This window comes from Perca fluviatilis, chromosome 15 (assembly GCF_010015445.1).
Source record: "Perca fluviatilis chromosome 15, GENO_Pfluv_1.0, whole genome shotgun sequence".
In the NCBI taxonomy this organism is placed as follows: domain Eukaryota; kingdom Metazoa; phylum Chordata; class Actinopteri; order Perciformes; family Percidae; genus Perca; species Perca fluviatilis.
The window spans coordinates 21,345,553-21,361,897 of record NC_053126.1 but is presented as its reverse complement, the minus strand read 5'-3'; the positions used below and the strand labels follow the sequence as shown (position 1 = coordinate 21,361,897).

The window sequence follows — 16,345 nt, the reverse complement described above, 5'->3', positions numbered from 1 at the left end:
GGACCTAATCAAGGAGATGGAAATACAAATGCTGATTGAGATGCCAAGACATATGAAGAGAATGAGCAAACAGACTACAAGCTTGATCCTTTTCTTGCAATGTGAGTTTTACTGGGATAGCTTGTTGGCACCCATTTGTGAGCCACAATGGATCCTTTAATTGGTAGTGCCTTTGCTACACTATTTGCACCACATCAACAGGTCTTTTATATCCCATCAAAAGGCCTTTGCTTCTCCCAGAGTAAAGACGGCAGAAATTGAACAAACAGGCATTTTTTAGACTGCTTATTTATTTGTTGTTCTTTGTCCAAACATTTCCTTGAAGCACTTTAGATCGGGGCCTCGGAGTCTCAAAGCTATTACTTTAGTATCTGTGATCTTCCAGCAGAGAAAACAAAACTACTTAAAAAGAGACCCAAATGGCTGGTGCTAACAGACGGCATGCAGAGGCTCATGCCCACTGCCAGTGGTGATACTGTGTGTGTGTGTGTGTGTGTGTGTGTGTGTGTGTGTGTGTGTGTGTGTGTGTGTGTGTGTGTGTGTGTGTGTGTGTGTGTGTGTGTGTGTGTGTGTGTGTGTGTGTGTGTGTGTGTGTGTGTGTGTGTGTGTGTGTGTAAAAACAAGGTTAACCAGGCACAACACCCTCGGCTGTGAATAGGGGCGCCGGCCACGGTGCTCGTTCAGCAGCTTGACTTCAAACCATGCATGACATATGCCTCTGTCTGTGCAGAATTACCTAAATACCTCTGTGTCAATGGCAGGCCGGCCCGCCTGTCTGTGGACTGAGCTATTGAAATGGACACAGCTGGGTCCCTGCAAGCAGCCAACTGAAATGGCCGCGCTCTAAAACACAAATGGTAACAGCAAGTTTAATACTTTAGGTCTACTTTGCTTCCAGAAGAAAAGTAAGTGGTGTATCTGTTCACTGTGCGGCCAAAAAAACGTAAAGTTGGTTACCTTGCTGTCGCCTGCAACTCTTCTTCCAACCACTCACTGTGGCAGCTCCTTCTGCGTACCTTGGCAGTCTTTATTCTTTGATTTGTTATGAGTGTAATGTGGTTTTTGTTATTTTCTGTGGTGTGGCACTCTTTCTTTTTTCTTTCTTTCTCCTCCAGTGTGGTGTCTGTCGCTGTTCAGGCTATCTGCCCAGTTTTTCTTCTGCTTTCTCAAAAACAAACCCAGAAATACAAAGCACATCACATATTGTGCCCCAAAGAAAAGACCCACCAAACAGTGGCTCTAGACAACGACTGTAGAAGCTTGTTATAGGTTGAATAAGGTCCTTGAAACACAATTATAACCAGCTTGAATGAAATGAATAGCCTGTAATTAAAAAACATTCTAGCTATTGTCTTCTGAGGAGAGCAAGTGGAGTGTTTATTTTTGACTTTAGCGTTGGGATTTGGGGCTATGTTTGTTTAATGGTGTCAGGAAAAAATCAGATTCTGCTATTATTCTAAGTTTTAATCAAGCCAGTCACCTTTTGCAGCTGCCAGAGGGCGGCTAACTCTGAATCCTGACTAAAATATCCTGTCATTGCTCTGAGTGTTTTTTATTTTGGTGAGCAGCAACATGTAAAAGTAGGCGGGGAGGATGAAAAGGGAAGGGAGAGAGAAAGAGAGCTGCAGAGTGAGTCTGTGACATGGAGCCTGTTTACTCTGGCTGGCTGGAGAGTGGAAGGCCAGTCATGCGTTATAAAAAGCTGGTGATGATGAGCTTTGGGCTCGGAGGGTTCAAAGGACAACTTTAAATTATCACAGATATATCAAGCCTTTGTAGTGTTTCTGTGTATGTTGAGTGTATATTTATATGTTGTGTTTCAGGAAAATACTGGCGTTACTAGTCACTTTATCCTTTGTCTCATTTGTCAGCTCATACATACCCACCTTGTTAAAGCGCCCATATTATACTCATTTTCAGGTTCATAATTGTATTTTAAGGTTGTACCAGAATAGGTTTACATGGTTTAATTTTCAAAAAACACCATATTTTTGTTGTACTGCACAGCTCTCTCTCACTCCTGCAGATCCTCTTTTCACCTGGTTTCTGTTTTAGCTACAGAGTGAGACCTCTTTTCATCTTCTTCTTCTGTACTATCTTTGATTGCACTCGCACATGCTCAGTAGTTCAGATGTAGATCATGTCAGCTAGCTAGCTCCATAGAAGTAAAAGACAGGCTGTTTCTCCAACTTTGGTCAGTTACAAGGCAGGATTAGCTGGGAGACTTCTAAATGAGGGCGCACATGTAAGTAGTTCTTTTGTAGATTATGGTGAACTTGTGTGTGTTGTAGCAGTGCTTTGCTATTGAGAACGAGGTACCATGCTAGTGTTAGCATTAGCGTTAGCATGCTAATGCTAACACGCGCTTCTGCGAGGCTAACGGTTGCGGTTAGCCAGCTCATTTCGGACTGTGACGTCACAGTCTGAGCCGATTTTGAACAGCTCACCGGGAGACTGAAGGCAGGACACATTCAGAAACCGTATCTCACTCAAAACAGCATGGATGGATTTTTTTCAAAGTTTGTATGTGTGTGGAAGCACCAGAGACACAAAAGAACACCCCAAATACCAGAAAAAGTGTTCTTTTCATAATATGGGCACTTTAAGATATTCAGTGTGAGATAAAATATGTGCTGTGCAGTATCTCCCTTGAACATTTGATTCAAGTTAAGTTGCAAGTTCCCCTTCTGTTAAAACGTAACTCTCGCCAAAATGCATTCTAGGTTATTTTTGTGAATGTACATGAGTCAAACTTTAGTTTAAAAGCATATTTAGGACCGAATCGCCACTTTTAAGATTCACCGTATTCTCGTTTTTGGGTCAAATGGCCTTTTGAATGGGAGTGATAGGGGCACTCTCATGCTAGTCTCAAAATAGCTATTTTCGAAATACTAAGAAGGCTCGACACAACATGAAACTTTGCTTCAAGTATCACCAGGAGCTCTACACCTTAACGAAAGCATTGACAACATTCTTTGTGTACACAGAGTTTACTAAAAAAGTTTTTGAGCAACTCACCGTAGCTGTTGTTGTTTCCAGCCACTACCACCTTGGCAGTCAAAACGAGTCAATATCCGAATGCGAATGACCAGACTCCATATGAGGCTCCTTTTTCAACTACAAAGTCAATATTGTTTTTCAATAACGACAAAACAATGACTTATCCTTGCTTTTACATGGAACTAAGCTTTAGGAGCTTTCCGTCTTTACTCTCCTCCCTGTTACGTTGCATTCGGAAATCGATTTGTTTTTGACTGATAAAATGGCTGCGCCCGGAAACAACAAGAGCTACGGTGAGTTGTTTGAAACCTTTCTTTTTAGTAAACTCTGGGTACACAAACAATGTTGTCAATGCTTTCGTTAAGGTGTAGAGCCCCTGGTGATACTTGGAGCATAGTTTCATGTTGTGTCGAGCATTCTTAGTGTTTTAAAAATAGCTATTTTGAGGCTAGCATAAAAGTGCCCCTATCACTCCCATTCAAAAGGCCATTTGACCGAAAAATGAAAATACGGCAAATCTTAAAAGTGGCGCTTCCGTCCTAAATATGCTTTTAAACGAAAGTTTGACTCCGGTACATTCACAAAAAGACCCTAGGTTGCATTTTGGCGAGAGTTACGCTTTAAGGGAAATGTAATCATTTTGTCGAACACATTTGTTTTGTTCCTCCCAAGCAGCAACCTGATGCAGACTAATATGGTGTTTGATTTGAAACATTGCAGGTGTAATACAGTTAATGCTGCAAAAGACAGAAAACATGTTTAATGTGTATCCAACTCTCTAGAGTGTAGAAGCTTTACCTAGGCAAATGAGAGTGCTGTTGTGGCATTGATTTACTCTGCTGGAAATAAAAGTAACGTGTGGAGTAAAAAAATCCAGTGATAACATGTCAATAAGACCCTATACAGAGACAGACAAAACTGAATCAAAGACAGGTAGCAATAAATGGAAGAGGGTGAATGTAAAAATAAAACAAATAGTCACAGTGGACTGCAGCAGACGCACAATGGAATTAAATATGTTGAGCTAATCTTGGTATCAGTTTTCATGATTGAAATATGGGGTGTAATTACACGGGAGCGTTATCACTCTAATTATAAACTATTAAAATGCGGCTGCCATTCTGGCAGTCTGGTAATAGCTGTTTGCCAACCTGACTGCTATTTCCGAAACTTACTGTCAGACTCTTCCTCTGCCAGCAGAATTGGGCAGTTTTTCCACCTCATTCTGTCAGTTTGTGTTTGTTTATTCTGTAGAATTCTTTTAATTAAATTACACACAAGTCTGTGGAAAGATCGGTCATCTGTCACCAAAACACATATAACTTCTACGTAGATTGTGGTAAAATCATTAGACATTGTGCATTGCCTGTCAGCAGCAGCAGCAGCTCTCCATTATTTCCCCAATCAAACAGGTGCTTATTATCATGTAATGAGTTAGTAGATATATGCAATATGCTAAATTTAAATAATATTCATGCAAATGTCTATTGCTAATTTAACAGAAGCACCCCCCCACACACACACACACACACACACACACACACACACACACACACACACACACACACACACACACACACACAAATCACTTAGATTTTTAGATTTTCTTTTTAAAATGTGTATGTGTTGTGTGTGTGTGTGTGGGGGGGGGGGGATATTGCATATCTCTACTAACTCAATGTAAAATAGACTACAGTATGCAGTCAATATACTGTATGTCCGTTTCTTCAAAAGCCCCTTACCGCACACTGTATTGACTGTCAACATATGGTGGTCAAATTTAAGCAACTTAAAAGCATTCTAGGGTTGCAACTTTATCTACATACTAGCTTTGGAATATATGTTAGTAATGGCCAATTTGGGGGGGTTGTCTACGTATCTCTGCCTGTGTGTGTGAATGCACAGGACTGAACAGAGAAAAATGAAACTTGGGAGGTAAAAGAACAAGTGTTCCATGACTTAATGAATATCATTTGATTAGATTTTTTTTTTTTTTTTCAAACTATTTCACGCATGGCAAAACACTGTAAATCCATAAACAAACACATAAACAGGCAGAAAAAGATTGATGCATTATGAATAAATCATCTGGATACCAAAACTCAATATTAAATCTGCGTTGCCTGGAGGGTTGAGAGGGAGCTTACGACAGATCCATCTTGATGTCTGAGAAACAAACTGGGAGGCGAGCGCTTCAGTAAGTACTTATCCTGGGAACTTAATTACCAAAACAAATGATGATTGTGGTGATATAGTGGCAATGATTCTTCATTACTGTTTTTTTTTTGTTTTTTTTACGTAAGGTTGTACACAGAATGTATTTCTGTCATCATCCTAATTAACACCACTGGGTTATAAATAAAAGACAGTTGGTTGGTCAGTCCAACACTTTGCTGGAACTAAGATATTTTCACCACTGCTGGCTGGATACCATGACATTTGTCAAGGATATTTATAGCCCCCACTGGATGATTCCTAATGACTTTGGTAACTCCCAAAACCATCAGGTCAGAATTTGCCCTAATACAAAATACACAGTTTTGTATGAGCCATTAGTTTAAATTCATAGAATAAACTAACATTATAGATGAGTCTATTCTGTGATTACAAATGTAGCTAAAATGGCTTACATCCCTGTCCACTCTTCCAGTATGAAAAGGAGTGTTTGGGGGAGAGAGAGGAGGAGGTTGACAATGACTGAAGATGACAGCTAATGGCGTGAAGACTGTCAGGGCAGCCAGTGTGTCTAAATAACCAGGTGCTGTGATTTAGTTTCTGCCTGGTTAAACAGTGGAATAATTGGTCAAGTTAGCCAGTAATTAGACGTCTGAGAGCCCAGCGACTGTTCCGCCATGCTAATTGGGCTATTTATACTGAAAGGCATTGACCAGGCTCGCTGGCTTCCCTTCCAATTCGCTTTTCAGCACTTTTTTTTATTTTTTTCTGTTTGTACTCAGGACACAGCGCTGGACTCACCTCCTCCTCCTCTCCTAAAGCCATTTTTCATTCCAACTTGAGATGACTGACCTTCTGTCCTCTGCCCTCTGTCTCTTTTTCCGTCTGTCTGTCTCTCTCGTCTGTATTTTGTTGTTTTTCCCCCTCTCCTCTCCAACACACAGCAGCTCCCTTTCTACCAGGCCTTCTGTACTGCTAATCAGTGTTTTATGAATACCAGTGTCCGTACGTGGGACTGTCTCTTCCTCATGTGAATGTATATGTGTGCGTGAGCATTCCTGTGTGAGTGTGTGTAGATGGATGCACGTCAGTCAGTCAGACCTGCATCCCCCTGGAGTGTGATTAATAGAGCCAGCTGTGGAAACCAGACTGACACACACACACACACACACACACACACACACACACACACACACACACACACACACACACACACACAGACACACACGCACATAGTGAATGCTCTTCTCTTCAATAAAGTCACATTTTCTTCTCACTGTGTCCCTGTCATTTCTTTGCCAGAAATGAGCTGCTGCTTTTGAGAGGCTATCTGCAACTGTAGATCCCACCAATAGCCCCCCCGCACCCCACCCCTCATCACCTTTTATGTATGATGGCCTCTCTATTCTCTTCTAGTTATCTCTGCATCTGTATTCTTGCTGCCTTTGTATTATCCCTATATCTTTTGCTCTCTTTTCCTTTTTCTCACATTCTTCTTCTGTTTTATTATCTTTCCTTCTGTCTCTCTTTCTCTCTGTCTTTCTGCCCCCTTCAGGCTTACTCTCAAACCTCGATCAGGAGCAAACAAGGCTCCTTGACATTCAATTTCCTGCTTGCCACGCACTTGTCTATTGTATGTGCTTCTCCTCCTTTTCTAGGACTCTTTTTGTGCTAGTTGAATAGGTGGATGGATGTGCTGTTGGACGCATAGGCGGGCAGATGGATGGACGAGGAGAGATGTTTTTTGTGGGGTTTTGGATGTCAGCCTCCCTGAAGAATTAACAGCAAGGTCACTTTGTGGGGATTTTCAGCCTTTTTCTTGAAAACAGTATACTGAATGTGTTCAGGAGCTGTCAGCAATGAAAACCGACAAAGATTATCTTCGTGTTTATTTTGGCTTATCTGGTGTTATCTCTGATCAGACAGGGATAATTGTGCAGAATGTAATAACCAATTAAACAGATTCATAGTTCAATTAAATCCATTGTGGAATCGTACTGGATAATGTAAAAACATCTTTAGATTTAATTTTGTATTAATCCCCTGAATAACATAGTTTGTATGCGTGGGCAAAACATAAGAAAAACACTTTAAATTTATTGAAAACATTATATAAATGTTTGTGAAGTTTATATAAAAAGTTTCTTTTTTGAGTATTACATCTTTACATTGACACTGTCATGATTAAAAAAGGCTGCTCCTTATTAGAACTGAGATGTTTCATGTTGTTTTAAACGTAATAGTGTAAACATGGGAACGAACATAGAAGAATCAAAGTAACAAAGTAACAAGCCAAGTAACAGCAATATTTTAGGCTTTATTACACTTTTGACAGATTGACATTGTGACAAATTATGAATGAACAGTTATGATTAATGTTTGTGGCTACAGTCATATGTTCCTGTACAAACCTACCTAATCAGCAACATAGGTAGTATTGGTTATACCTTTCTTTAAATTCTCACCTTCATTTTCCTCAACACTGAAACACAGTAGGATGATTTAAAAGTACCATTGGATTACGTTAAGGCCATCAAAAATGTAATCTGTATTTCACCATGAAGAGTAGTTATTTTTTTTCCAGTCGGTTTGGTATAAAATACATGTACTGGAATTACTACAGTATCCATGAGCCTCAGCAGCCAGTGTTATCATCACATTTTCATCATGTTTTGCATTGTTTGAATTTTAATCAGAAAAAAAGACCATGTGAGCAAAGAAGAAGTATATACAGTATTAGCATTAGAAGTACTCCAACATGCCATTGCATAACATTGTTATTGGTTAAATTACTTCAGGAACCTTGAGTACAACTCTGCACGCTTTATTACGTGTCTGATGCTAACCATCAAGGACTGCTCTAGAATTTTTTTTTTCACCAGGAATTAGCATAATGCTTTTATTTAACAGACTGTTTTATCACAAATTTTAAATAACTAAATATATTCTTAGCAGGGCTATGTATAACTACCTGATATTTGATTAGATGGCACAGCAAGCAGGTACAAAACCGCAAGTCAGTCAACCCAGGCTGTCGGAAATTACTTAGTAATTAGTGTGTATGTGTGAGTGTTGTGCTGCTGAGCCTGCGTGTGTGTGTGTGTGTGTGTGTTGTGTGTGTGTGTGTGTGTGTGTGCGTGTGTGTGTGTGTGTGTGTGTGTTTGCAGTGAGCCCTGTTGAGAGATAAATGAATCTGGTTGACATTGTCTGGAACAGGTGGTGAAGTCAGCAGGGAAGACATACAGAAAACTCATGCACGCACACACACACATACACAATTTTATTTCAAAGCCGATTTTCTGGCTTATTTGAGAGCGGAGCTGATCTGATTGGATAAAGAAGGAGGAATATGTTGTCTTTGAATAGCCTCTATATTGAGTGTCTGATGTATTGATTACAGAGGCAGAGAACCCACATTAATCATTCACAGCATGTTTGATTACCTGATTTACTTTCTTTTTATGAACATTGCATGCTATTTATTTGCCTCTGCGTGAACCATTGAGTGTGTTAAAGGAGCAGTTCACTTAATTTTCCTAAAATTAAAACTGTGTGTAAGTACTTCTACTGTATGTATGTATGTATGCATCAAGGCATACAATGTTACATTTTACTCATGTACTCTGTTTGTGGTTTTTTAGGTGAGTGTGGTACAGGACTTTGTAAACATCTCAGGCCAGAACACAATGAACACGGTGAAGGTTCCTGGCCGAGGATCTAGGAGATCTGTGGGAAAACTCTAGATTCACTGACTGCGCCCTGTGTGTTGCCGGCCAGAAATTCCAGGCGCACAAAGCCATCCTGGCAGGTGAGACTATCCTTTTTAATTAATCACATCTGAAAAAGGTGATGAATAAAGACTTTTAATTATCATTCAGGTAATAAAAACATTTTGGAGTTTGTTCGACTTCTGATTTTCTGATGTCTATGAAAATTAAAGAACAGGTAGGTTTAAATGTAAAGCATATAATTAGCCGCTGTAATGAAGAATATGACAACTATGTCACCTATGCATTACGCTCACCGCTGCACGTCAGCCAAGCAGGAGGCAGGGCAGCCAAGCCGGTGTAGCCAGTTTCATTGCCGCTCTGCATACGCATAATATGTTATGTCCAATTATGTGTTCAATGTAGCTTGCCTGTCAGACTGGCGATCAGATCGCCTATCGGCGATCTCAAGCAACCACGATTGGACTATTTAAAATTATAAGCGATCGCCCAAGCCTAACTCCGAGCAAGGCCCCCAGGAAGTGCCACTAGTGTAATTGCAACAAAAAATTCCCCTGCATCCCAAAAAGGATTTTCCCCATTGGCCACCATTGTAAAAATGACGTCTGTAAAACTGCTGCCAGGACACCTTGAACTGCAAACAAGGTTAATTATGACTCTTTCTATTCTGAATCTTTAATCCATGGACTTTTTATATTTGAAAAACTTCCCTCTAGCTGAGAAAAGCGATTGATGTCACCCTATTGTAAAGTCTATTGTCTGAGCAGAAACTCGTGGGTGGGGCCAGCGGGAGAAACACTACTGCGCATATTCAGTGGGCTGCATATCACGGAAGTAAACCCGGAAGCTTGCGCCAGGCAAGCAACTCCATTGAACTGAATAGGCGCCATTTTGGGATCCGGTATAACGTTAAAATAATACATCCCTGCAGAAAATAATAATAATAATAAGTTTTATTTATATAGCGCTTTTCAAAGTACTCAGAGACACTTTACAATAAAACCAGTACATTAAGCACATTGAAAGCAAGTGAAACAACAAAACCAGTGAATAACAGCATGTGAAATGTAATATTATTAGAGGATGAAGGCTAATCTAAAGAGGTATGTTTTGAAAAAAGTGATTTGAATTAGTCCAGGTCAGTACAGTCACGGATGTGTATGTGTAGGTAGTTCCAGAGAGAGAGGGCTGCGATGGTGAAAGCTCTGTCCCCAGGTACGGTGCTTGGTCCTGAGTGGTGGGGAGAGGAGGTTTGTGTTGCAGGAGTGGAGGTTACAGTATGTAAATAGTAAGCGGCTCATCACACTTTCCAAAATTAGAGTCCAAGGTGAAGTCCTCAGATTGCTCGTCAGTCCAAAACTCAGACACTGTAATTACAACTATAGAAAACTAAGAAAAGCAGCAAATCCTCACTCACACTCTTTGGCATTACTGCTTCATAAATGACCTAAATTAATAGGTTATCAAAATTGGTGTTCTCATTCTCTTTTGGTGTCAATTCTGTTGATTGACTAAACAAGTAATTGACAAACGGTTTTAAGTAGAGATGCACCGATTACAACTTTCTAGGCCGATTCCGATTTCCTTTTTCTAACCACTTTACAGCACACGCAAATATTTATTTTCTATCTTTTCTTTAATAGAACATTTTGCACAGAACATACACACGTTTTTGAACAGATAATGGATCACTATAAAATAGAACTATATAAATTACTCCTGGTGTGGGAAATTCACACACCTCTAAAGTGCAATGTTAGAACCATTTCCTTCTTTTCACATCCAATATCCAACCAAAAAAAATGTGATTTTGGTTTTAGGTGTTGTCCCTCCACGCCCTACTTTTTCCTTGCAGGTGTTGCATATTGTAAACTTGTTATCTTCTGCACACACGCTGAAGAATTTCCCAACAGCTGACATGTTGCAGGTTAATTCACGAGGTTCCCTACATGTGTGAGAATAGCGCGGACACTCGCTTCACACCGCGAGCGGGTACGCGCCACACACGGCGGAAAAGTTGAGAGAAAGGAAAAAGAGACTGTGCTGTGGCGTCCGTGTGTGCGTGCGTCCTTGAGAACTGTAACTCATATAACTTATGTTGTCAGTTAATTTTGTAGCATTGACCGGCATGAAATCGGCATATGTCAGACTGACCTGCCGGTCGCCGGTCATGGCCAATCACGTATAAACCGGCCAATTCTGGTCACCGGCCGGTCTATCGGAACAACTAGTTTTAAGATATGTGGGGGAGTTAAAGTGATGGTTCGGAGTAATTTCACCCTAGGGTCCTTTGCACCATAGTGGGGTCATTTACGAGATACAAACCTGGGTCCATTAGCCCCTGCGCTAAGCTATTCAGCTGATAACGCTACTTTACGCTAACTCTCCCAATGTTCGACCCAGCTGAAAATCACTTTAAAGGGGTGATAGAATGCAAAACCGATTTTACCCTTACATAGTTGAATAACGACAGTTCGGTGGGTAAATAGGACATACATAGAAGCTCAAAATCCCATTGACACCACTTTACTATGAAAATCTCATATTTTGAAACTGCCGCTGAAAACGGGCGAATCTCAACAAAGCTGGAAGTTGTCGTGAACCTCCCAAAAACCGGAACCTTTGTCAGCCCATGGGTGTATTAAGAGAACGGTCACGCCCCAACATTTACATAGGCTACACAACTGACCTGAGATCAGGTAGTCTTCTGAATCTAGCTAGGTCACGCAGATCTCTGCTATTCCATTACAAAATTCACTTCTGAAACTTTTTTATGCGAGAAATCAACTATGTAAAGCTCAAATATGGGCCGCTTTACGAAAATGGATGGCTAATTGCAAATTTTGTCGGATGTGCCCCGGTGCTGCCTGTGTAGCTGCCTCCCCGCACCGCCCTGCCTTCCTTCACAGACCCGGCCTGCTGTGAGGTACTTGGAGCTCCGTCACGACTGGCAGCCCACAGCACTCCATACCCGCGCAAAGTCACCGTCTCTTGGGCTAATGACAACCAAATGCCCCTGCCCTGACAGAGCTCCAGGGCCTGCAACTCCCCTCTTCGGTGTATGTGAGTGAGAGCGCGGTCAGCGAGCTTGTTAAGCCAGCAATCTCTTACCACAGGTTTCAGTTAATCTTTTAATGTGTGTAATTATAATGTGTTGAGTTATTTAAACAAACGATTGGGGAAATAAACGCCACTTGTCCGTGAGTCTCATTGATAGAGCCTGCTGCTGGATGTAACTCTATCAATGAGAGCTAGCTAGCCTCCTCTTAGAATTCCTCTGAAATTCACAAATATTCATTAACTTGAAATCGGACACCGTTGTTAACTTTATAAGACATTTAGCTATATGTTGTATACGTGGCGTGACGAAATTCAAACTGTAAATATACTCGAATTACGACCAAAAATGAAGCTAACTATCCGTGATTTGTAGCTACACAGGTAGCTAGGATTGAAGGGACAGTTGCAGCTAACGGAAGCCCTACTCTTCACAAATATTCATTAATTTGAAATCGGACACTGTTGTTAACTTTATAAGACATTTAGTTAGATGGTGTTGTGTACGTGTGGGCGAAATTCAAACTGTAAATATACTCGGAATGGCGACGCGAAAAGCTAACTATCCGTGATTTGTAGCTACAAATCTACATCCAGCCGCAGGCTCTATCAATGGGACTCGCGGACAAGCGCCGTTTATTTCCCCAATCGTTTGTTTAAATAACTCAACACATTATAATTACACACATTAAAAGATTAACTGAAACCTGTGGTAAGAGATTGCTGGCGTAACAAGTTCGCTGACCGTGCTCTCACTCACATACACCGGGCATTTAGCTAGCAGGAAGAGGGGAGTTGCAGGCCCTGGAGCTCTGTCAGGGCAGGGGCATTTGGTTGTCATTAGCCCAAGAGACGGTGACTCTGCGCGGGTATGGAGTGCTGTGGGCTGCCAGTCTCACAGCAGGCCGGGGTCTGTGAAGGAAGGCAGGCCGGGCGGCGAGGCAGCATCACAGGCAGCACCGGCGCTGAACTCCGACACACAGTCGGACAAAATTTGCAATTAGCCATCCATTTTCTTAAAGCGGCCCATATTTGAGTTTTACAGAGTTGATTTCTCGTATAAAAAAGTTTCAGAAGTGAATTTTGTAATGGAATAGCCCGATAAACAATGTATAACTTTGCAGTGTCTGAAATATGAGAGTCTCCCATGTGTTTCTATGTAGTTTTCTCAAACCTCATAGCTCATTCAGAATATTAATGAGCATACCATATTTGGAAGAAAAGCTCTTGTTCCAAATAGAGCCATATTCACAGGGTAGTTAAGGGCCTAATAAAATAGCATTCGGGCAATTTTCAGCCCAACCAATGTTACATACCCTATTAGGAGACCTTAAGGAACAGTGTAAAATACCCTATATAATCATTCTATCACCCCTTTAATGTTTGTCATCCTGGGTTTCATTTGAGAGTTTTAGATGCGGTCAAAATGCTGCTTCAGACGGCTTTCCCACTGTGAAGAGAATTCAATTCCGGGGGAGATACTTCACCATATTTTTAATTTTAATGAATAATTTTTTGTTTGCCACAGTGATGGTTACATTTGAATATATTGAATATCCATACAAGTATCAGCTAGTGGCACCTTTAGTCTTTGTTGGCCTTTATAGAGTCCACATATTAACCACACCCTGTTATGCTGACTCACACAAACACACATGGTGTTGCACGGTGAACACCTTGTTGCAGATATTGGCACTTCAATGATAGACAGTGTCAGATAGTGAAAGGTTTGAGGAAACTAGTGAACTGTGTGTCTCTGTGGAGGGAAGGAGAGGCTGTTCATTATTGGATTTGTTGAAATGTGTGTGTGAGGAGCCATTTTAATTATGTGCTGCTGTGGTTTGGGGTCTTCCCCTGTCTCTCTCTCTCTGCTCTACTTGGTCCAGATGACGTCCCTCCTCCTCGTTATTCCCCCTCTCGGCCGTTCCCGTGACAACTCTCCCGGCCGCTAATCGCCGTGGAGACGGACAGAGAGGGATCAAACGAAGGAGGGAGAGCAACTCAAATTGGCTCCACATTGGCAATGTGATCTTTATACCACTCTGGCTTCTCTCTAAATGTCTTTTACCTTCCCTTTTTTTTCCTTTTTTTTCTTACCTTATCTCAATATTCCCCCTTTCACTTTCGTGTTTCCCTTTTTCATTCTCTCTTGTCTCTTTCCCCCATCTTCGTTTTCCTCCTACTTTCATCATTCCTCTCTCCTCACTCTCTCTCTCTTTCTTTTCTGTGTTGACACCCCTCTATTATTTGTCCTTCCTTTCAGTCTTCTTTATTTCTTTCTCTTCTCTCAGTTCCCATTACTCCCCATTCCTGTCTACTGTTCTCTTTCTCTCTCCTCTCCCTCCATTCACTTTCTATGACTCTCTTTCTCTCGCCCGCCCCTTCTCTTTGTTGCTGCAGTATGAGCTCACCAGTATTGAGCTGCACCAGACAGACTTACTGTAGGTTTGTCCCCATAGTCCTACCTGCCCATTCACTGCTAAGTTGGGTTTCAGTGTTTCTGGATGCAGTCATTAATCCATGACTAAACTAACTTTTTTTTAAATAATTTTTATCAGTTGGTGACTTTAACCGATATGAAATCCCAGAACCCATCGGCTATCGGTCTGATGACAATTTAGCCTCTGTGGGCAACGGCCAATTATTCTGGGGTTCCGCTGTAGCCAGCAGATATCCAGTCCAAGACTTCCTCTTCCATGTGCCGGTCATTGTTTACAGTCCGGGTTGATACTTTTTGTAGGTGTTTTAGGTTCAGACGACATTTCAGCTAATCTCTATAAACGCATATCTGCATATGAATGCAGATAATTAAAAAAAAATTGAATTTCAGCCAATGCGTTATGCGTTTTGCCTCTTTTCCTCTCCACACGGACTGTTTACCTGCCTGCAACCAAAGCCTGCTCAAACGGGATTGGTCAATTCTACTCGAACGGTAAGAGAACCGGAACACTCTGGGCCTAATTTACTAACACTAGCGCAGTTTGCGCTGCGTCTGTTTATGCAAGTTCGGTAATAGCGCACGCTATGCATCCACATTTTGCGTAGTATTTATCAACCCTGACACCCATCAAGCAATCAGCGTCTTTCTCCGCCCACTATACCGTAAATTGCGCTGTAGCAAAGCGGTACTTGTGCTGTGATACGGCTGAGTGCAGACTGCGATATTCCCACTGCTGATGCTATGACTGTTTGAAATGATCCTGATGCCAATATTTGTAATGTAGCGAGGAGTTTAACAACTGCTGGAATGGGATGTGAACGCTGAGTGGGAGATTCAATTTCATCTTTGATTTCTTCCAGTAACTCTAATATTGCATGGCTGCTTGATCTGTAATGCTAAATTATGTTGTGTTCACTGACAAAGTGTGATTCTTGTGTTAAAAATATTTTCAGCCTCGCCTATGTCTTCGTCTTGCTCAAATTACTGTTGCCATTTCACCAGCGGCATAAAGGTCTACGAGGAAACTTGATTGCGGCTGGTTTAGACCTGCTTTTAAGAGGCGGAGAATTTCCCCCGCAGAATAGAGGCACGCTCTTACTGACAGTCTTTGTAAATACCACGGAATATATAATTAGGTGCACTTTGCGCTTATCCTCCCACCTTTTTGGGTGGAACTCCCACTTTCCCCACGACCCTCCCACGAACGCATATTGAAAGCACAACTTGTCTCTTCTCGCTCATGTGGCAGACAATCTGCGATTTTACCCAAGTGCGCCCTGTTTGTAAATAGCCCGCATCGGTTACGTCTGTCTTTGCGACCAATTAGTGCCTGGAAACAGGCGCAAACGGCTGGATAAATCTAGCCCTCTGTATTTATATGTAGATATCTGTTTATAGAGATTACCCGATATGTGACAAAAGGATCATCATGTCCCTGGCTCTAACTGACCTATGACTGTCTTGCAAATGTATTGGCATGCTGTGTACAGTAATTGTAGGTAACTTCAAAGACGTGTCTTCGACTTGACACGTCAAGCTGTCTTGTGACCTGAATGACTGAGACACTTCACAGACAGACAAACTCCCTCTGTTTTGTTATTTGTCATGTAGATTTATATTTTCTGACAGCAAGATCATCAAGTTTAAAAAAAAAAAAATTTAATTTATTTTTTAAATCAACTGTCTTTAACCATAAGTTGTCTGGTCACCTACCTATTCAGAGAAAGCAGAAGTATAAAAAAAGTTTGTTTTTATATGTCTACTTCACTGATGCCTTAAACAACCCTGACAGTTGAACAGTTAGTTAAGCGTCCATTAAACTTTTGAGCTTCTACATTTTAATCTTGCCACTGATGTGTGGTTAAACCAAATATTAGACTGCTTCCTCTGACACTGACTGAAAAATGATTTGGATGCCCGTCCTGTCTTATCTATAATCTAATCA

The 16,345-nt window shown here is 41.2% G+C and overlaps 1 protein-coding gene across 1 annotated transcript in view; it reads left to right on the top strand.

Moving 5' to 3' along the window:
• The window catches only part of LOC120575154 (speckle type BTB/POZ protein), a 59,339-nt gene that overhangs the window by 30,850 nt on the left and 12,144 nt on the right, over nt 1-16,345 (top strand). Inside the window, 2 exon segments of the mRNA XM_039825804.1 lie at nt 8,817-8,881; nt 8,883-8,983. Coding sequence (XP_039681738.1) covers nt 8,817-8,881; nt 8,883-8,983 — 166 coding nt within the window.